This window comes from Passer domesticus, chromosome 2 (genome assembly GCF_036417665.1).
Source record: "Passer domesticus isolate bPasDom1 chromosome 2, bPasDom1.hap1, whole genome shotgun sequence".
Classification (NCBI taxonomy): Eukaryota; Metazoa; Chordata; class Aves; order Passeriformes; family Passeridae; genus Passer; species Passer domesticus.
Window position 1 is genome coordinate 63,977,214 of NC_087475.1, and position 22,309 is coordinate 63,999,522.

Below are 22,309 nucleotides of genomic sequence, written 5' to 3' on the forward strand. Positions count from 1 at the left end.
TTCTGTAGGCACAAAGTGGCCCAAGCCAAACTTTGTCTTCAAAGAAAGCCAAGCACCCAGAATCAAAGGATGTCTCAGAGCAATGGAGTAACAGGATTCATTCAGATGTAGAACCTTAAACTGAATTCTAACCATTGCTCATCCACCATGCCCCCCTAGACTGAGACTACCAGACTAAGCCAATTAATTCCAGGATCCCTGTTACTAACAGAGCAGCCTTCAGGTTTCTGGGATGCTGAAACCAAGTGATAAACGCTTTGAATCAGACTTCAACAAGACACTGCACTGAAGAGCTTTATATTCTAAATTCTGATGCAGTCCCCATCACCTGACACTTAGAGTGTCAACAGTGACACTGTTATCTGTCAGGAAAGGGAGATGGCTATTATTTAAGCTCTCAGACCTGTCGCTGTACAAACAATAGAATCAGAAGCCAAGATTATCTTTCTAGAAATGTAGTAGATCCATTCTCAAAATGCATAGAACACAAAGCCAATATGGAATCAGTAAAAGGGCACCTGACCATGAGGAGTGTCATCTGACTGGCTCATGATGCCAACCCATGCCTCAATATGGAATCTGCCAGACTATGGTTACCTTTTCATGTCAGATAGCTTTGTTAATCTTTGTCAATTAAATTCCTAAACAAATAATAAGTGATTGAGAAATAAAAAACAAGGGAAAAATAGTTTCTTCCTGAATAAGAGCTGTGGTGTGAAGATAGTGAATAGAGATAATATATTCTTGAAACACAGAATGTGTTGCAAATGCACCTTGATGTCTGTAATTTCAAGAGAATAAACACCTCACACTGATGCATGCAGAAATTGTTTACTACTGTTCAAAGCCGTGATTTTTTATTTATTCCATCTTACTAAACAGAGATGTGAGCAATTTCATCAGATCCATTCATTTAATATTTATATCCACATTGATTCAAAAGATAAACCCATGACTGTGTAGTGCTTCAACTGTACAGATCAAGAATACACTCAATTTGTCTCTTCTTCGAAGCCAGGTGTACATGCAGCATCTGGGTAGCTGGGATGAAGAGAAGACATCCCTTTCCTTTGAAGAGGCACCAGTGGATTACTAAGGTCATGCTAAAAATTTCCTGAATTTGGCATACTCATGGCAAGAGCAGCAGTGTTATCTGTAAAGACTGAAACAATGACATTACAACTTAGCCTTTGCACTGCTGGAACTTGGTAAAACATATCCCTTAACATTTCGGTCTCAATTCTGTACCACAAGCAATGGTACAGAATCTCATCTGCCACAGAGTTCCCACTGCAAACCAGCTGCCCACCAGCACCAGCTGAGTTGACACATACTAAATTTATTATTAAAGCAGATTTCTTCTGGTCTCTGCAGTGAAGATGTTTAACCAACACTCAATAACACCAATTCCTGCATTTAAGAGTGCTGCAGCTGCTGTTCACTCTTGATTTACAGTCTGACCTAGATCCAGTGCTCAGGCTTCTCCTCTAAAGGTGTAACTGATCCTTGCATGTGCAGTTTTCAGTGAGAAGTCACTGGCAGCTCATAGGCTTCCTCCTCATTTTCACTCACATATTACTGGCACATGCTAGATTCCTTCCACACAGGATAATATCTTGCCTTAAGTGTCTGACTTGCTCCCCACCACGCTTCTATAATAAACTGGCTTTGAAATTGTGACCTGTTACAAAAACAAGTTATAAGAATTAATTTAAAATTAAAACTCTCACTTTGCACTGCAAAGTACTCCCCAGAGATTGCACTGGAATGCTTACATTCCATCTCACTTTAACAAGATGTATAAGGATATGCTGCATTAGTCAAGCCATCTTTTACTGGTTTGCTTTGCTTGCAGGCACTCGCTACCCAAGTACTATGAATGACTCTTCCCAGTACAGATTTTCACGGTTACACAGCAAGTTTTACACCAGTTCTGAACAAAGAGGGCCTCCAACATGCCAGCATAAACTTCCATTGCTGATCATTTTCAAGTCATCTGGGTCAAATTAGATTTCTTTGACTAATTATTACAGTCTAAGGATGAATCTTAGAAATATTTATAGTTTATACTGTAATGAGATAGAGAAGTTTTTCTGTAAGACCTGAAAAAACAAAGTCCCTTTTTCCAAGAGAAACAGAAGGATCCCAGGAAAATACTAGCACAAGATTTTTGGTTGCTCCTACACAATCAGGTGATTAGTGCAGACAAAATTTCTCAAAACCAAGGCAAGCTAATTTCTATCAACATAGTTTCTATTTACAAACCCTTCACATTGATTTTAGCAAGGATTTTGTCTTCTCAGTTTGCAAATAATGAGAACAACAAGATGGAATTTGGTAGGTGTGTGCTCCTCAACAAGCACCACTCAAACTGTCAAGGATTCAACTGGCAAACTGGAGATAAGCATCAAACAGGAGACCAAAAGGAGCTTGGGCTATACTGAGAATATTCAAACCAAACACTTATCAGGTCATTAATGAAAATAATAGAAAATACAGGTTATACCAAGCTGGAGAAGCCAGGAAACATACTGGGGAACAGTATGGGGAGGCCTGGAAAAAGCAGATGCAATTCAGAAGACAGAAGTCAAATGTAAAAAAAAAAAAAAAATCTGCATTTATTCAACTATGCAAACAAACAACTACATTTGCTTTGTGGCAGTCTAAGTGTAAAAAGCATACACAGACTGTGTGCCTGTCAACAACATAGTATAAAGAGAAGTACTGTATTGGGAACTGTTTTTCCCTATTTCATTTAAAAATCTGCAGACTGCATCATTTCAGATTTCCACACTTCCAGAAAAATACAGGTAATCTGGATCTGAGAAGCAGCAACAAGTCAAATCTAGGAAAGAGAATGTTCAAGAAAAAGGTGAAGAACTGAAAGTGTCTCAATAGGATAAAGGTAAAAGGGCAGTATGAAGTCCTCAAATACACTAAGGGTACCCAAAAGCAAATTAAAGTTTACCCTTTCTCTTTGAGGTACTGAGAAAGGTAGCTGGAAGTTATGAAAGATGAGAGTGTAACAAATGTTCCAATTATGCACAGTAGTAAACTAGATCTGCTCTCATACTCATGATCTTCCCAGCCATACTGACATTTACCCAATACAGCAAAAATCTGACCCCCAAATTAACTCCCTTTACAGCACGGAAGCAATAATTTTCAGAAAACAAGAAAAATGAACAACCTCACTCTCTAGGTGCTAAAACTCTCCATTTTCCCATTCAGAGATTTTAAACATTTGAACAGCTGAGAGCTCCACTGTAATAACTGGTACAGAAACGGAATATGGATTATTTCCAAGTGATACACTGGAGTAAAGCAGTACTGTTCTGCTATACTGAGCTTCACAAATTGGAGAAGAAAAATAAATTAGAACCCACAGTTATAATTTAACAAATGTACACCTTTTCTATGTATGTTTAGGGCTGTAAAGCAAAGCCTATGGAAAAATATGTAGTTAAGATACCAGAGCACTTTTAGCAAAATAACACAGTCGATAAACAAAAGCAGACTCACCTTCCGCAATTCAATTGTAATTTCATTTCTGTGTCTTCTCATAGTCTGTAAAAAAAAAAAAAAGTATGTCAAGAAAGTAGCATTCTGTTTTGAAATCATCTGTTTCTAGGTAAAAAAGTGCAGTTATTCATCAAAAGATATTGGAAAACTGTGCATAATTTATAACTCAATATTTTCTAGGAGAATGCACATTTTTTTGTGATGTTTTGCTTCAGTTGGGTTTTTTTGTTTGGTTGGTTTGTTGTGGTTTTTTTTTAATCATACACCTTACAGACAGCTTTGTCATAAACCACAGGAAGTATCCCAAACGTACATAATATCAACTTCCCCTTGGAGTTTCACTAGAATGATTCTCCAGGTGTTTTCACTGAACTAACTCTCCAGGTGTTCATATGTGCAGACCATAGGCAGCAGTTAGACAACCTCATATTCCCATATAATCACATTCACAACCTGAACACATAATCTATACCAGTTCCCTGACCAAAATCAATCACGACTGACAGAAGATGACTCCGCTCAATGCAACAAGACCCATCAGGCTTGCAGAAAAAGGAAACAAAGTAGTACAGTAGTACTGAATCTCCTTAGGATCTGTAGCCTAAACACTGCAAAGGAAAACCAGCCAGTAAACATCTCAGCTCCTTAAAGATATTGGGCACTCAGAACACATTCCTGACAATGCTGCTGCACCTTTCAGATAAGAGAGACCAGAAGATTGAAAAAGAATTTTAGCCTACTGAAGGCAAATCTCCTTAGATTCATTCAACTATCAGTAGAAAAGACATGTACCATCAGAATGCAATTCAAAGGAGAAAGGACTGGATGACTGCTGGCAGTCCAGCAAGATCACCCACACTAACTAAAATTAGCCTTTTAAAATACTTTCTATGTCCTATCCTTGCTACTGACCTTCACTGCCTATCACGTTCCTTTTGAGTTAGGGCAAATAACTCCCTGAGCAAAGAAGTTACCAGCGAAGACCAGCAGTATACAGTAAACACCAGTGCTTCCCATCAGCCATCTAAGAAAACACCAAACATGCTAAAGATGAAGCGCAGATAGAAAAAACAAGTGGATTTCACACCACGAATATATACAGGACAGAACTACGACAGCTTCACTGTTCTCAGCCTGTTTGCACAGCAGTGCCATGGGCAGGGGTGCCACTCACTAGACCAGGTTGCTCAGAGCCCCATCCAGCCTGGCCTTGAACACTGCCAGGGATGAGGCATTGGCAACTTCTCTGGACAGCCTGTGCCTTGTGCCTCACCACTCTCCCAGTAAAGAATTTCTTCCTGACATCTAATCTAAACCTACCCTCTTTCAGTTTAAAACCATTGTCCCTGTCCTCTCACTATCTGCCCATATGAAGAGCACCTCTCCCTCCATTTTGTCAGCCCCCTTAAGGTACTGGAAGGCTGCAATGAGGTCTCCCTGAAGCTGTCTCATCTCCATTATGAAATTCATTACCATGGGTTCACTTGAGAGTACAGAAGGCTTGTCTTCCTGCTCTCTGCTTGATTAACCAGCTCACTCATGTAAACATGGACAAAATTCTCCTTTTAGATCTACAGGATTGAACTGTACTACTTTAAACAAAGTAAGTCCTTGTTACAGTAAGAGGACACCAGCACTACAGCATCCACCAGAGCTGCATGTTATTTCCCCCTCTCATCATTTTGGTAAACCAGTTGATACTTGTGACCACCTGAGCCTGCTGCAACAGCTCAGTATGACAGGGACTGGGTAGCTGGGGAATGGGAGGGCATTGCGTAGGTTCATTTGTCTGAACCAACGAAGAACCCAAGTGTAGCAGGCACAAGGCCTGCAAGGCCCTGGCGGTCAGAAGCCTGAGCTAGGAAATACCAAAGTCAGCATGACTAAGGTTTTAGAAGACCCCTCTTCCGCCTTTCGGACCCTGTTATCTCTCTGTAGATCCATAGGCCACTTTTCCCCTGACCCTTACTATTGGACAGTTTTCAATCCCCCTGTAAGGTATAAAAACCCCTAGCTCTGCCCGGTTCGGCAGAGGAGAGCTGTCAATGGACCCTTCGCGGAGACCCGAATAAAAGAACCCTGCGGAACCCACACAGCGCTTCTCTCTCTCTCCCTGCGTCTGCTGCGGCGATACCTAGGGTGACGGCCCCAGGCATGCTGAAAGAGCTGAAATCACTAAAGAGCTGACTGCAAATCACTATAGCCTGCCTGGGCTGCCTGAACCCCCCGCTGGGCGATCCTGGACCCTCGTTGAGCTATCCTGGACAACCGGCCTCCCCGCTGGGCTTCTGCCCCGGGGGGCCATACCCAAGAAGTCATCACATGCAACTAGCAAGACCCATCATTCAAATTTGTTTTATTAGAATTTTATATGTGAATAATCTTAATAACTGCACCAAATTTAAGGACACCATACAGCCTGAAGTTTTTCAACACTTCTTCCCTGTGACAGCTGCCTTCCAGTACTAAAGGGACTTTTTACCAGAGCATGGAGTGATAGGACAAGGGGGAAAGGCTTTCAGCTGAAAGAGGGCAGGTTTAGACTAGACATTAGGAGAAATTCTTTATTGTGCAGTAGTAAGGCAGTGGCACAGGCTTCCCAGAAAAGCTGTGAATGTTCCAACCCTGAATTGTTCAAGACCAAGTTGGATGAGGCTTTGAACAAACTGGTCTTCTGGAAGGTATCCTTGTCCATGGCAGGAGGGCTGGAACTGGATCTCCAAGGCCCCTTTCCACTCATGTCATTCTATGACTCTGTAACTCTGCATTTCAATAAAAAATGTAACTAAACAATGTTGTAAAGTTCCCTTTTCTTGATTATTCTGTGTTCTAGACACGAAAACTCTTTACTGAACTTTTCACTAGCAACACCATCTCACCCTCCCCAAATATCCCACCTTATATTCCTACTTATCTTTGAGTTGTACCCTACCATAATCAGTCAACTCGAGTGTCCACTAGAATTTTGCTCTCCCAAATCCAATATTGTATGTGCCAAATTTGAATTCTAAGTGATTTAACTGATGCAAGGCACAACTTACTTTTAGATTTGCTCCCTACCTACAATATACTCATTTATCTATGCATGAATACTCTAGAACACTTATACTGAACAGATAAGTTAGAGTAAATCTGAAGTTTTTAGGAGACAATGATAACATTTATCACCTACCGCTCTTCTGGAAGCAGGGCAGATTTAAGGAACACTATATGCTGTGCTCAACAGTTCAGCTGCTTGCTATTTCTGGTTTAGAAAAAACCCAAACACAGAGCAGTCCCAGGCAAGACATTACCACTCATTTCATCAATTTACTCTAAAACCTTCTCTAACAATACTTTGACTAAAGACAGTTACTCAGACTCAGCCATCCATGAAGTCTCTACTGGGAAGACTCCAAGCTTCTTTCTAAGAGCATAAAATTCACTCAGATTTTCCATCATGGTTTCATCTTTGTATCATGCTTCCATTACTTCAGCCTGTCTGATCCTACCCTATTACAAATCTGTCTCAATATTTTTTTAACTCTTCCTTGGTTTTTATCAAGCTGATCTTCAAAATATTTCACTACTCCATTACGATTTTTACATTTAATGTACAAAAATCTCCCATCTTTTCCTCATTTAGAGAGTGACCACTCTTTAGAAATATTCATAACAAAGGTTATCACCTCTGCAGACATTTTTGCTGTCCAGTACCACAGATTTTCTGAGCTCTAATACCCTTTAGGCAATCTCCATATTACCTGGGTTTTATCCTTTTAGCTGCTCATTTCATTTTAAACTTATAATGAGTGTTTTCTCCTTAAAGCAGCTCTGATACATTTTATTTTCCTCCTTTAAAAGGTAGTACAGGTTGATAACTGGGATATCAGTTTTAACTCCATGGAACCAATGACTGTTACAAAACAGTTTAGTGCCCCCCACTAAACTAAGGGCTCCCAGTCTTAGTGCTCCCAGGGCTCTCCTGCTGGCACAGCATCTTTAAAAAAAATCAGTTTGTCAGGGTCATCAGGATCACCCAAAATCAGTGATGCAATGTTGGGGCTAGAGGCTTCCTACAAGCACATGGGACTGAAGTTCCCAAAGAATCTGTGGTGCATTCTGGCAGCTAAACTTGGTTGCCATGGCTGGATCATGATCAGTGCTCCTTGCTTGAAGTCTGCTGACACTATTTCTAACACACTTTGTGTTCCTGACACATGAGATGACCACTGCATATCAATGTGTTTAAAGACTATGGATTCCACTTAATTCACATTTGTCAATTGTGCCAAGTACAGACTGTACATGAAAAACACATAAATGCACTTTACATTGTCTTGATTACCTAATTTTATTCATGCTTCTTACTGAGGATTTCTCCAGACTGTTGCCCAGCTTGATTTTCTCCTCTTTACCATTGGACCTGACACACCAGGGACAGACTGCTCTATGGTAAGACTCTGAATGTCCACAGTTTAAGTCAACCTTGAAAGACCTAAAATGTATATCAACTTCATCCAGTTACAAGAAATGCAGGTACACATATAGCATAATATTCTGCATACTCTTGCTGGGCTTTTGGAAGCTTTATTTTAAAACTTGCAGACCAAAAGGCACAATTTCCAAACCTATCTGGTGGGGTGAGGTGGGGAGAGTGGGACAGGATAGGACAGGAAGATTGACAAAGCCCAGATTTTACTCCCCAAAAACCAGACCTAAATGATTCAGATAATTTTTTGTCCTGGTTTGCCATTTCTTGAAAGTATTTAAAGCTTGTGTTTCAGATGAACCATTTTAGAAATACAGCAGGTCATCAGCACCCTCCTACAGCCTCAGAAGAGACATATATATTATAATGCAAGAGTATATAAAAGAAGCAGTCTTAAGTACCACTGCTAGCCTCCCTTCAAGGAATCATTACCACTCTAAGCAGAATAACACGCTTTTACACAATCTGCAAGACCCAGCATGTAGGGGACTGATAGGTATTTACAAGGGATTTATACTCTAGTAGAAAGGCTAAACATTTTCCCCAGCTAATACAGGTCAGATAAGACAGAAGAGATTTAATTATTCTGCACCTTAACCCAGGATTCATTCCCAGGTTCCAGGCTGGGAGAACATCTGCTGAAGTCTATAGATACCACACCAGCTGAAGCCTAGCAAGAGGTTACCAATGGATCTAATAGAGGGTTTGACATCCACAGCTTCTGACTACAATCACATCTCAACATAATGTGCTCAAACAAGTAACTTCATGGAACACTGGAACAGCACATCTCACACTAACCCCCAAGCCAAGGCTGAACTGTTCCACTGGATAAAAAAATAACCTCAGACAGGGAAAACACGGCACAGGCAAAATCCTACAAATCACAAACCAATGACAGCTGCAGCATCTGAACGATGAGGACACTCCTAAACACAAGGTATTAATGCACCGTGCACCAAGTGCAAACAGTAAAAATGAGTAACTGCCAGCCAGCATTAAGAAATAAGAACACAACACTTATCAAGCTGTGCTACAACATTACACCTCAATTGTTATACATGACTCAAGGCAGACTTAAGTTCATAAAGCTTTTGTAACAAGAGATTTCTTCTCCCCAGTTCACTATATGTAAGGAACAATTATTTACCAGTATGTTTGACAGGCTGACATGAAAACAGTAATGCACCAAGTACTGTAAGTCTTGTTACAAGTCAAAAGTAGATGTTGAGCAGTTTTTCTAATTTCAAGTTCCTCAGCATTTTATTATTTTATAAAATAAAGCATAAAAAAAACCCCAAAAGATCTGCTAGATGTGGTTGGATAAATCAGTGTTTCACTTCTACCCTAAATTTCTGAATATTCTTCCAGAGTCAGACACAAACAGTTACCTATGAAGAATCACTCCTTATCACCTTCCACTTGAAGGAAAAGTAATTCCTAGATCCCTCAAATCTGAAATTAATTTCATATGCCAAAGAAGAAAATCACTTGCTGTGTTAAGGGCTGCAAGGGAACTTTGTTTCACTGTGATACAAAACACAAAAATGCTAAGCTGACAAAAGACAAAGAGATTTAAGAGACACTAGACCTTGGGGGGGAAAAAAAAGAGGAAAAGAATGCCACGGTCCCTGTAATAATGCCTTTGACATACTCAGTGGGCAGAAGAAACACAGAATACAGCTGTACTCATCAGATCAGTGTTTCAGATCTCTCAACAAGGGTGGCTTCTCTCTCAACAAGATGACAGGAAACTTAAAAGTTCAGTTTCAGCCACCTGAGGTGAAGGGAAATGTCTTATTTTTCAGTTGATACTTGTTTTATGACTGAACACAAAACTGCATCAAACTCTTGATATCAAAAAGCCTCTGAAATTTTGAATTATCAGCATAAGCTGTACCAGCAATTAAAATAATTATTTTTGAGTAATTCAAATAATTATTTTTCAGTGACCAAATATTTGGAAACTTTTCCCTGAACAACACACGCTGCGCAAGGACCACTCATTCAACTGCATATGAGGGTGCACAGAATGTACAAGATCATTGTGTGTTAAAGAGCCAATACCATTCCTACCACACTGGCACTTGGTGCCTCACCATGATCCACGCAGACCTTTCTGGAAAAAAAAGCATTACTTTGAAGAGTTGAATAACATTGAAATTCTATGGAGGTAAGTCTAACAAGCTTTTCCAGCCTTTATTTAACATAAAAAACATTTAACTGCATCATACATTAAACTACTCAAAAAGGCAACCCATATAGCTTCTGTAGACTAAAAACAAAAAAATAAAATCCAAGGAACTTTACATGAGAACAAGATTACATTTTTCAAAATCCTTAGTAGCAAATACATGAAGTACTGGGACAGGGGGGTAGGGTGGGTACAAAAACCCAAACCCTACTATAGTTACACAAGGCTGCAGGAAAAAAAGTATCAGGCTAATAATCCAAGAGAATAAAAATCACACCTTAGACAAAGCAGTCACAATAGTCATGTGTTTATGAAAGAATGTTTTAAAACAATATTAATACTTTAACAAGCTCAATCTCATCCACAGTTAAATACCAGAACTAGTCTTAGGGTTTCTGTTACTTTTAAGTCTCTACTTCATATCTAAAAATCAATCTTAATTGACTATAAACACTTTTAAAGTTCCTTAAGTATATCACTTTTGGAGTCACAGAATTCTGGACACTCGGTAAGACTACTTAATCCCCAGTTATAGTACAAATCAGCAAACCAAAACTATTTAAATGTGTGAGTGATACAAAATTAAATATAATGACCTGACCGTCTGACTAGTTGTATGCTGGGATACAGGATCCTTAAACAAAATTAAAAATTAAGTTTTATGTACAGGGTGCTTAATAATGTAGATTTGCTGCACAGAAAAAATAATCAAATGCTGCAACAGTAAGTGGTATGAATTTCAATAATTTTAACTACTTTTAGCTATACCAATTGTGTCAGAGGAAGATTAAAGCATAACCAGCATCTAAGAACTAAAAATCTATCTACCATTGTAACAACAAAGGGAGCTCAGTGTGGTGCTCATCCTGAGCATCCAGCTCATTCAGTGGGATACCCCAGCAGTGTCAACTTTTAATCAACACATTTAGACCACTTCCATTACAACTTGAGCAAGCAAGTCCACAAACCATCAGACATTAAGAGGGAGGAGACATGTTTTTATGCAGGCAGCACGTCAATACTGCCAGCTGCCCCACGTCCAGCTAGCTGCCTACTGCCACTGTCCTGCAGGCCAGCCAGCAACATCAGCCTCGAGCTAGCCCATGGCAATGGGAAACCAGCATCATCTTGACAAGACTCATGCCTTATGTTTTAGCTTTCACATTTTTCATATTCTGCACTGCATTAGTACATAACTCTGAACTTCATATAAAGCGTTAGCAAGTTCTCCTCACAGTTTAGTCAGACAAAACAATCCTTTTCCAGCCTGAGAACCAAGGACACAGTTGCAGGTTCAGGCCCAAGAAGTGCAAACAACAGCGAAGTGAGGAGAGCAATCTGGGAGGATGGGACTTCATACCCTCAAGCTGTAATTGGACGATTAACCCCAATATGTAAATGGAGCAAAACTTATAAAAGTGTGAAAACTCGTGACCCAGTGTCCACCTTGGGTGGAGCCACAGCCGGGCTCTTGCACTGCCCGAGGTGTATCCTTTGAAGGCCTTCTAATAAATACCTGCTTTATTCCTTTAACACTGTCCAGCCTCTCTTCTAGGTAGCCTCTCAAGGCATCAAGATGAACACCACAGCCCAATGTCAGCTTTGGCTATCCTGCGGACACACAAATTATGTTTCCAGGAACTTCAGTAAAGACATGCATTTAATTCCTTTAAAAATTCAGCTCTTAAGTGGAGAGAACAAAGTCACTGACCAATTCTAATTTCTCTGAATCTACAAACATCGATGAATTCTTTATTTCTGCTTCTGTCTCGCAACATTACAGAAACAGGACTCATAAAATCAGAAGTTCCATGCTTAGAGGAAAGAGCTACCCTGAACACATAGCTGGGTTAGTAAAGCAGCTTGATTAAACATACAGGGAGCCCAACCAGCTTAGCATTTGCAAGTCAATTCTAGACTACTTCCACCTGCCTAACTGAAAGAAAAATCTGGCCCAGTTCCAACAGCTGGACTGGATTTAACCAATGCCTTCCCCCTTGCATATGAGCATATTCTTGAGCACAATTTTTATATTTCACAACATTGGTGCAGGTGCAAGACAGTAAAAGGTGATGTTTGTATATATTAAGTAAACACTGATCTTCCCTAGAAATTGCTTTACTGGCCTTTTTTCCCTATTCCTTCCCTCACACCTCTTCAAAAGTATGAAATACTGCTATGCACATGAAAATGCAGAAGCCTCAGGAGCCAGGTTGGTTTGGGGCAGAAAAAAACCCCATCAAAATGCTTGTTTGTATACAATTGATGAGATTATTAAGATTGTCAGCTGCCTATCTTTGGTTAACATCAGAAGAGAAATATTCCTAATTTGCATAGGCATATAATTAGTATGTGTAAAGTTGAGGCTTAAACTGATGATATTTTACTTGTTCTGATAACAGCTGGCTTCAGATAAAACCCAAGTCTAAGAACACTGACAGGAGGTGACACTGCTGTTCTACCTGTTTACACTCTCAAAGAGTATATCCCTTACTCCAAAATTGCAAGTACCTCACAATAGAGGAGAGAAGAATTCTGGCGCTGCATCATGATCAACTGAATGCAACTACTTAATCACAACTGGAGGAATTAAAAACAATGATGCTCTGTACACCAATCCCATCTAGTTCTTTTGGACATGCAAAAAGATTTGACATCCATGCCAAAGTAAACCAAATGTTCAGTCCAAATTAACCCTTCTAGCTAGGTTTATTCCCTTACTCACCAGCATCATGGATTATTACCCATCTTTTCTCCCCCAACCAGTGTATGTTCTAGGCAGACTCTTCTTCCCCAAGCCTAATTTTGAGACTCAATTACCAAGTGCACCCACATAAAGTTCCAAACTATCTAAGAAAAAAAAAAAAAAAAGGGAAATTTTTTCCCAGTTTTATAGACTGCAAAGTTAGAACAACTTCACTTCTGGCTTTGTTATCACAGCTCCACACTAAATTATGCTGACCCAGTTAAAAATGCAGGCAGGGGGCATGGATTCCACAGTACAAAGCAGCCAAACAAACTTAAAATGTGTCTGTACCTTGATGTGATACCCCAAGACAGTTTTATTTGATTACTATTTGACCTAAAAGGTATTCACTCCTCTTTTAGGTAAAACATTCTATTATTTTGCAGAAGGTATCAAAACTTAGTTGAGATTCCCTGTGTGGTGCAGACAATATTTTAAACCTTCCTTTTGGATTGTAACATTTAACACAGTACTAGGTACATTAAGAGCAGAGGGCAGTATTTATGCTACTGTATCTTATGCCATGATTTGTCTGGGAGGTATGCTCCTCAGGGTTAATAAAGGCCACTAAAGGAAAACTAGTTCTTTTGCAGTTGGATCTGCCACACCTTTTTGGTTTTTTTAATCCCCAGTTTGGTGCCCCTGAAATTAAGCCCAGCTACCTTCTCTTAACTAGTCTGTGGCAAGATAATTCAAGTATCTGAACCTGGCTAGCCTCAGCAAACTGGATGAATGAGAGATCTACTGTAACTCTTTTACTAGTGGTGGGTAATGACTCACTGAAGTCAGATTCCCATGCCAATATGGAAAGCCACAAACCTCCAATTATTACTGCTCATGATGCTGACCCACCTGAAAGCCCTGTGGAAGCAGACAGAGCTGCCCATCCACATTGTCTGCTTCTACTGCTCAAAAAGATCTCAGCAAAAAAGCAATTGCTATGTTTATTTCTTACCAGCTCTTTTTAAGGGTATTCTTTGAGGTCCTGATATCCTCTCTGCAACTGTTCAACCTCCATATTGAGCTACTATCAGCAAAGAAGAGAGAGGCAAGCACTCCTGTTTTCACTCCCATTTACCAATTATTCAGTTTACAAGTACAAACCTATCAAACAACTCTCAGGAGACTGCACTCAAAGCAAGTTGGCTGCATTCAACACAAATTGCACTAATACTGGAATACAATGAACATGTTATCTCCTGGTTTGATATAGAATAAAAGAGCTGGAATTCTCTATTCAACATCAAAACTCAAGGAAGGAATACAAAACCTAGTCCATTTCCAGTTACTACTGTTGTGTGAATCAAGGACATTGTATCCTGTCAAAAGTTTTACAGGACTTCTATTCAGATGTAGATCTTAACACTGTTAATCACACCTTTACTGACATCAGACCAAAGACCACAATGCACCCATTTGGACTCCACCTGAAGGCAAAACCAAGTTTCCAGGTAATCCAACAGCATCCCAAGACAAACTCACCACTTGTGCAAGAGGTGGTCTGCACAAACCAACAGCTGGCAGCAAGGGTCACCAACTAATTCCAAGTACTACTGGTGGTCCTAGGTGGGGCAAGGAACCTCTCCACAGAATGTCACAAAAAGTAGTGGCAATGCAGTCACTTGCCATCTCCATTTTCACACAAGGTCTACCTTGAAAAACTTAACTGCAGTGTTTGGTCACTTATGCTGCAGCCCAAAAGAAACTGATGAATACCTGCATCAAGTTTTTCTTCTCCTCTTGCATCTTTTGGAAAGAGAAGGGCATACTGAATTTCACAAAGATGCCAGCTCTGCCTTATCTGAATACTGTAATACACTAAATAAACACCAAGAGTGGAAACCAAGATAGTCTAATTACAAGTGATTCCTATTCATACTTCTTTTGAAAGTGAAAAGATTAAGGCTTCTTGACACATTAAATAAGTACAAGGATTTGAGATTTGGTACTTTTATGTTACAAGAATCTGCTTTTGCCAGTACACAAACTTCTAAAAAGGCAATTATTTATTTAACTATATTGCATGAGCAGTATAGTAATTGCTTTAGAGTTTCCTGGAAAGAGAAGCTTAACCTGTCCTTGAGGGAGAACAAATGAAATACCTACACAACTCCTTGGTCTTGCCTAAGACATGACACCCCTTCTGTCCTCTCCTAAAGTTTCTAAGCAAGCATCCCTCCCATCCCTTTTGAGCAGGGAAAGCAGCAGATCTGTCCAGTCAGGTGGAAAAACCTGACTGCCTCCACAAAAGACAAGGAAGCCCTTTCCCCTTCCACAGTCCAGAAGACAGGAAGAGTCTAAAGAGGAGTCTAGAACACCAACTCAGGTACAGTTTCATTTTTTTACTAGGAGATGTTGCCAGAAACCAAACCTACCACCTAATGCCATATTTCACAGACAAAATACCATATTCACTTGTGTACAGGACATCAAAGCAGCAAAGCAAAATTAGGACCATTCATAGTAACTAGGTGCAAACAACTGATTAAATTTATGATCTTATGATCAACATAAAGATTTAAATACTTTCAAAGGTACAAACTTATATGAAATTGTAGATAACCACTTTCAAGAAATTCATTACAAAATTAAGTGTTTGGTCAAAAAGGCTTCACAGATTTCTGGGGCAAACACCAGAAGACCAGAGATTCTTAAGCATGCCAAATATTTATAATAGTTTCCCTTAGAAAGAAAAAAAAAAATACAAGGCTAAATACTAGCCAGATACCTTCTTGTGCAATTTGTGTTTGAATAAAGACACTCCCTTTTCAGATACTTAAACAGTCTTCAACTGTAATACCAAAGTACCTGAGATGATCATTGTATAAATCCATGATATATTTATAAACACCTCCCTGTGAAGTGGGAAAAATGTTTTGTTATTACACCTATAAAATGGAAAAATAATTGCAATTTGCATACATTCACAGGGTGCCATGAAAAAAAACCCAATAAAACAAGTCCCTAGAGAGCTAGGCTACATTCAACCACAGCAGACTTTTTTGGTATAATACTACATGGCTCAAATGAAACCAGATTTTCTTCACTGTTTTTTGAAAGATATAATCAAAAGGCAAAAAAAAAAGATTAAACATGTGCTAGCTGCCTAATTAAATCTATGAAGAGACCATTCTGCTCAAGATGCAAGAGAAAACAACAAACCCAGCTGACAACACAGGAAGAAGATGGAGCATTAGGAATTAGAAAATACACTCTAGCAACATCCCACAATCTTATGAACCTTGTCAGCTGCCCTTCTGATTTAATCATTTCAGTATCCTGAATTCTAGATGCTTCTACTTCATTTTTTAATGTGACAGAAACATAAGAGTCAGTGTGCTTACATTACTTGAACATTTTGGCTATCATACTGTTCTCCTTGAGGATTCCTTCAGTTTCTTAAAATTCCAATTCATACATCCTTCCATTAAAAAAGATGCTGTCACATGTCAGTGTTCCTTCAATGCCTCTTGTCTGGAAGGTTTCTCCTCAGTGCTGTTTGATCAGTGCTATGAACACTACAGATTCTTCTTGCACACCTGGCAAACAGTGGTTAACAGGATCCTGATGAATCGCAGCAGGGCTCTCATTTCAGGACCCTCTCCTGATGTGGAAAGCCTTCTGTATCTGGCTGAAAGTCAGATTTTTATTGCAGAGAAATGACTACCACTGACTTTACACCTACCATTACATGTGCATGAAAAGAAGTGAGAGGCCCTGATGCCAAAAAGCTGCATGCAAAGAGTATCTGCTGGTTAGGGGTGACTTCAGTTACCTCAGCAAGACACAACATCTCTCTGCAGAATTTCATCAACCTTTGGACTTACACTGCAGCTGACTAAGGAAAGGCAAGGACTGGCACTCCAAGAACTGCAAACCTGAAATCTGACACTCTACCTGCTCAGGAATCCCCTACTGCACCTCTGAAAACCTGGGCACACGCCACGCTAGCACCCTGTGTGACTGACCACCTTCTCCTCATACAGACGAGCTCTGTGTTCCACGCCAGCAAGTTTGCAGTGGGGCTTGAACACTCATCAAACACATCTCCATCAAGGCTTACAAGTCTTGAAAGGAAGCTGTTTCTCCAAACGGATTTTGCAAATCACTTACTCTATCACCACCTCCAAAGTCCACCTGTTACTGAATCTGACAATAACAAAGGTTAAAAATGCTCAAGAAAGGTCCTCAGCTGATGAGACATGACAGAGTATGAGGGAAATGAGTAATTCAGTAACAGGTGTTTGAATGAAGAAGATACAAATCTGTCTCCTGTTCTGCAGACACTAGCACATTATAGATTCCCATTTTGTACTTGCTGTACTTTTTAAATACACACAAAATCAAGTTCAAAGCTGACTGCAACATTTGCTTAGCCTGAGAAAGGAGATAAGCGTTAGGTGAGCCAGAGGAGCCTCCCCAGCAGATTTAGTGGTGTTTATCTGTGAAGGGATAACAATCCAACAGTTAAATACCACTAGACAAGATATACCTTCTCCCCTTCACACTGACCTCTTTGAGCCACTACTGGTCTTCTCCAGATGTGAAGGGCTGGCTCAGGAAGCTAAGGGAGCAGAAAATTAAAGAAACATGAAGAGCTTTGCAACTAGTTCACTCCAAGGCGCAGACAGTTCTGACGCAGGACTTTTTGGAAGATACCAGTGCTTTTGAGTACCCACATCAAATTTTGTGAAATGGAATACAAAGCCCAGTTTCTGCTATTATATTAGTAAGCAGGAATGTCAATTCAGTATCAGAGTATTCAGTATCAAAATACCACATCAGGTATTTTGGAAACAACTGACAGACTCTAATATTGGAAAAGATACAGATTTTGGATTTCTTTTTCAAATCAGGTCAGTTGATAATTTGTCTTTACTACTTGATGACACAACCCATTATCTACTAGTTCATTGCCTCCTCTAGCCTGTTATGAACTAGATGCCTCATTCCACTTCTAATCCCACAACAAATACAAATCTGCTCAGTTACTTGTACCTGCTGCATCTTCCTAATTGCTGTATTTTCATATAATGCAGTTTTAAAGGACAAAACATCCTGCTTAGATATGCGCTGGAACTGTACAGTTATAAAAGCCTCAAAGAACTTATGTAAAAAATAGTTAAAGAGCCCTGTAAAACTAGTCAGACTGTTACACTGCTACCATCTGTGACCAGACTTCAATATTCTACAAATTAAAAATCAATTCTTTCATAAAAGAAGCTTTAGAGATGCCAGTGCCACTGCTATAGTGTAAGAAATACACACGAATGAAGAAAAACAAATTCTGTAATTACAGGAAGATTACCAGAGGCTTGGTGTATCACAACAGCAAACAGCAATAATTGGGCCTCAATACAGCAAGCACAGATCCCAATCAGCTTATGAAGATTATGTTCATCACAAGATACCATCTCCAAATTGCATTCTCCACAGGTATTTTAGAAATAAACAATGATTTAATAATGTATCTGTGTATTTAAATCTTTTAAATGCAATGCATTCTACTGATTTTGAACCTCATGGCAAACACTACCCAGTACATCTAAATGGACTTATATCAGGTGTTTGCTTTCTGCCAAGAGTCACGAACATTTCACAGTGCTGAACTACTTACTTGCAGTCTAAAGCTTGGAAAACTCTGCAGCAATAGCAACCAAAGAGGCTTCCCACACCTGTACCTTACTTCCTACCTATGTAATTCTTTCCAAGCTACAAACATGTACACTTTTATTCTCCCAAGAGTATATATACTGGGTATAAAGGGTAATAAAGAAGCAGTTGGAGTTAAAAAACTCTGCATGAGAGTACTGGATCTTGTACTGCATCTAGTTCCCAACAGGAAGTTACCTGACACCTGTGTTTTCCCTTTACCTACTGAGACTCAACAAGCCAGTGAACCTTACAGCAGGACAACAGTACCTTAAACCCACCTAAACCAGCTGTTAAATCCCTACTTCCTTCTGGTATCCTTTCCTGCATCCAAGTGAAATGCAGAGAGCTGACCAATCTGTACTGTGAAATTTTGAAAGAAACTGCATTGGTACAAAGGAGCTGGGAGTAACAGGATTTCTGGGACTGCCACAATGCCTGTTTCACCAAGCCTTGGAGAGGAAAGGGAGACAGCAAAAACTCTAGTTAGTGCACAGCACAGTGCCCAGAAATGAGCTGGCAGCAGCATGTCCACTCATTTGCTAACGCTGTGCAGGTATGGAACCTCCACTGCAAAAAGTCTTCAATAGGAACACAGCTTTAAGCCAACCTGTACCTTCTCCCAGATGCCCAGAGACTGCACAGATTTGGCCTCCCCACAACAACATTCCTCTACTCACAAAAAATTGATGGCAGCATGATAGAAAAATGGGGCTGAATTCAAGCATCCTCAAAAACTAGATCCTCACTGCTAGCACTGTAGGAGCAGTAAATACACTGAATCTGCCAGAGCTGATGACAGAGATCTGGGCTAAACCCACTTTCTTTCTCTGCCTCATTTGGGGTGAGAATGATTAAGGCATAGGATAAAAATGTATCCTTCAAAGTTCCTGATCCCAAAGGTGATACTTAAAGATCACACAACAGTCTGTAACTGGGAAAAAGACATCAGTGACCAAGACTTTAGAAACTAAAAATCAAATAGAGCAGGAGCAGGTGAAAGATGACAGAATGGCTATATTTCCTTCTGGTAAATGGCCCTCAACAAATCTCAGAAGGATAACCCCACAGCCTAACCAACAGAAGATCAAGGACTTGTCTTCTTTTGACTTATGACTATGGGTATGACAAGTATACAAAAAAGAAATTCTAATCCCAGTCATTGAAGTGTTTTTACATGACGTTATTCAGTTTATAACATGCTAACTCCCTTCCAGGTTTTGGGTTTCTTTCTCTCCTTGGTTGGTTTTCTTTTAAATGAGAGTACATAGAGTTTTAATTTAGTATGCACTTTGCTAATTTGATTTTTTTAGACCACACAGTCTCATTATATCACACACAAAAAACACCAGCAAGTCATGCAGACAGCCCTACAAATTATAACACCTCTGCTCATCAAGACTTTTTCCTCAGTTTTAGTCAGGGATGCTGACTAATTCTGGCAGAAAGAAATGGGCTGATTGTTTGATCCATCACCTTAAACATCAGAACTGTGAGTCAACAAATGGGTGCCTGCTACTGTAATAAAGAATAAGCAACATTTCTAATCCAAAATATTGAAGGAGTAAATAATGCTAGGAAGGATGTTACTAAGCAAAGAATGACGCTGAAGAACTGCAAAAATCAAAAGGTTTGAATTAGGTTTTCTAAAAGCTAGGCTAGCTTAGATACCAATATAAACAAATAAACACAGTTACAATGAGTGTCACAAATTAAGTGATTGTAACTGTTTAATTTTGTCCTGTGAAACCTCAACTGTACTGGAATAATTAGTGCTGGATATTTAGGGAAAAAAACATCACTGAGACTTAAGACTCATGTCCATTATCAACACAGAAAAGCCTCCTCATTGTATGTGTAACAATTCAAAAACCTCTTTCACATCTCAGGAGAACACAGAACACAGAAGACTGTGAGGAGAGAACTGGCAGTCGTTTGTCCAGATGAAGCCATGAGTGTCTTGGCTCCTTATGGATCAGCTCTGCAGGTTGAGGTTAACCTTATCTGCTGCTAATCACATGTCAGTACCTATAAAAATAGAAAAACCTCACTAATTAAAGAAAGAACAGAAACTTATATTAAGTAAAGAACACTTAATTTGTGGCATTTGATACTGCTATTATCCCTTTTGAGGGCTAAATAGTTTTTTTTCAATATTAATACCCCAAAATCAAAATTCCAGTTCAGTATCAACAACTTTACCTCCCTAAAAGAGGAAGACGACACAGAGGTTGAAACTTCCACCTGAACTTGAAACTAGAAAAAGGAGAATGAACCTGTACAGGTCAAACATTCAGATCCTTTGACTTCTGCTCAACAGATCAATCCTCTGCTCTTAGAAAATCACAATGACAAGTTGCACGGGGTGCATAGCAAAATCCAAAAGTACTTACTCATCTTTTGTTTCCCTTAAAGTTGCATTAAGAAAAATGAAAGAAAATTATATGTCCCAGCAAACCCAGTAATAAAATATGAGTTAAGAACAAATTAAAGGAGTAGGTATTTTGGTCTGCCAGAAGAGTCTGTACCCAGAGGGGATCAATAGTAACTCTCAAGTACTTAATAGCAGTCAAAGGAAGATTACTAAAGAACGTGTTCAAAGGCAATGACTGTTTCCAGGCAGAAGGTGACTCAAGTGCCACTGTTTTCAAACTGAAGCTGAGACTGTACAGCTTTGAATATTTTAAATTTTCCAGAGGATATAATCTAGACATCAGACCATGATTTATTATGCCAGCATTCTAAATACTTCATTTCTCTTTGGTGGAATCTGATGAAATGAGAATGCGTAGATCAATGCCAATGAAAACACTGATGCCTCCTGATTTCCAAAGCTGAGTATAGAAAACTGGAGGCATGATCTCTTTATTGCAGTACAGGGAGCAAACCAAGTGTATTTAATGGCTGACAGATGGGAATTAGGTATATTTGATTTAGAAAACAAATACTTTGTGAAGAGCCAATAACTTTCACTACATAGAGACAATCTGTGCAATCAGCAGGTCAGTCTGTGTATCAGCTCCTCAAGAGAGGCACAGTAACTAATGGCAATTATACAGCTCTGCTGTGCTCACTCATTCTCCACTCTACACTTAAGTTACATTGCTTTACTTTTAGAGGCTTAAGTTAGATAAAGTTTACTCCAGAAGGGTATTTCTAACATGAAGTTTTAAATATTCGGATCAGAAAAGAGTCAAAAAGGAGGTTTAGTAGAAAATCTCAGTCATTTAATACAAATTAAGCTGTTTTTAAAGACACTGAAACACTTCCAATCTTTAAAAGTCCTTTAAATGAACCTAAATTTCATTTCAGCATATCTCCATGGGTATACAACTTTAAAACACCTCTGCATTTCATCTACTTGTTAGTGCAAAAGAAATATGTTACCTAGATTTTAACCCTTTTCAAAAGCAGATTGACAGCTTTAACTACGTTACCATTACTGGAGCTCTGCACCAGTCTGAGGCTCAGCCACAGAAAGGAAATCACTCAGCACACTGGAAGACAACCCCAGGGATATACTTCTCCATAAGAGCAAATACACTACTCCAAAATAATCACTCCCCTTCAGGGGGAAATGAGAGCAAAGCTACCTCGGCTGGTCTGGCAGAAGCAATCTCAGCAAAGCCTAGGCAGTCCATTCCCTCCTTCCTCCCCATGGAGGCAGACATTCAATTCCCCTAGTCTAGGGCAGGCTATAATATAAGCAAGCGTGGATGACAGA

The 22,309-nt window shown here is 39.5% G+C and overlaps 1 protein-coding gene across 1 annotated transcript in view; it reads right to left on the minus strand.

Annotated features, from left to right (window-relative positions):
* KPNA3 (karyopherin subunit alpha 3) overlaps positions 1 to 22,309 on the minus strand; it is a 47,977-nt gene that overhangs the window by 23,958 nt on the left and 1,710 nt on the right. The window contains exon 2 of the mRNA XM_064408825.1: positions 3,523 to 3,567. Coding sequence (XP_064264895.1) covers positions 3,523 to 3,567 — 45 coding nt within the window. The remainder of the gene's footprint in view (positions 1 to 3,522; positions 3,568 to 22,309) is intronic.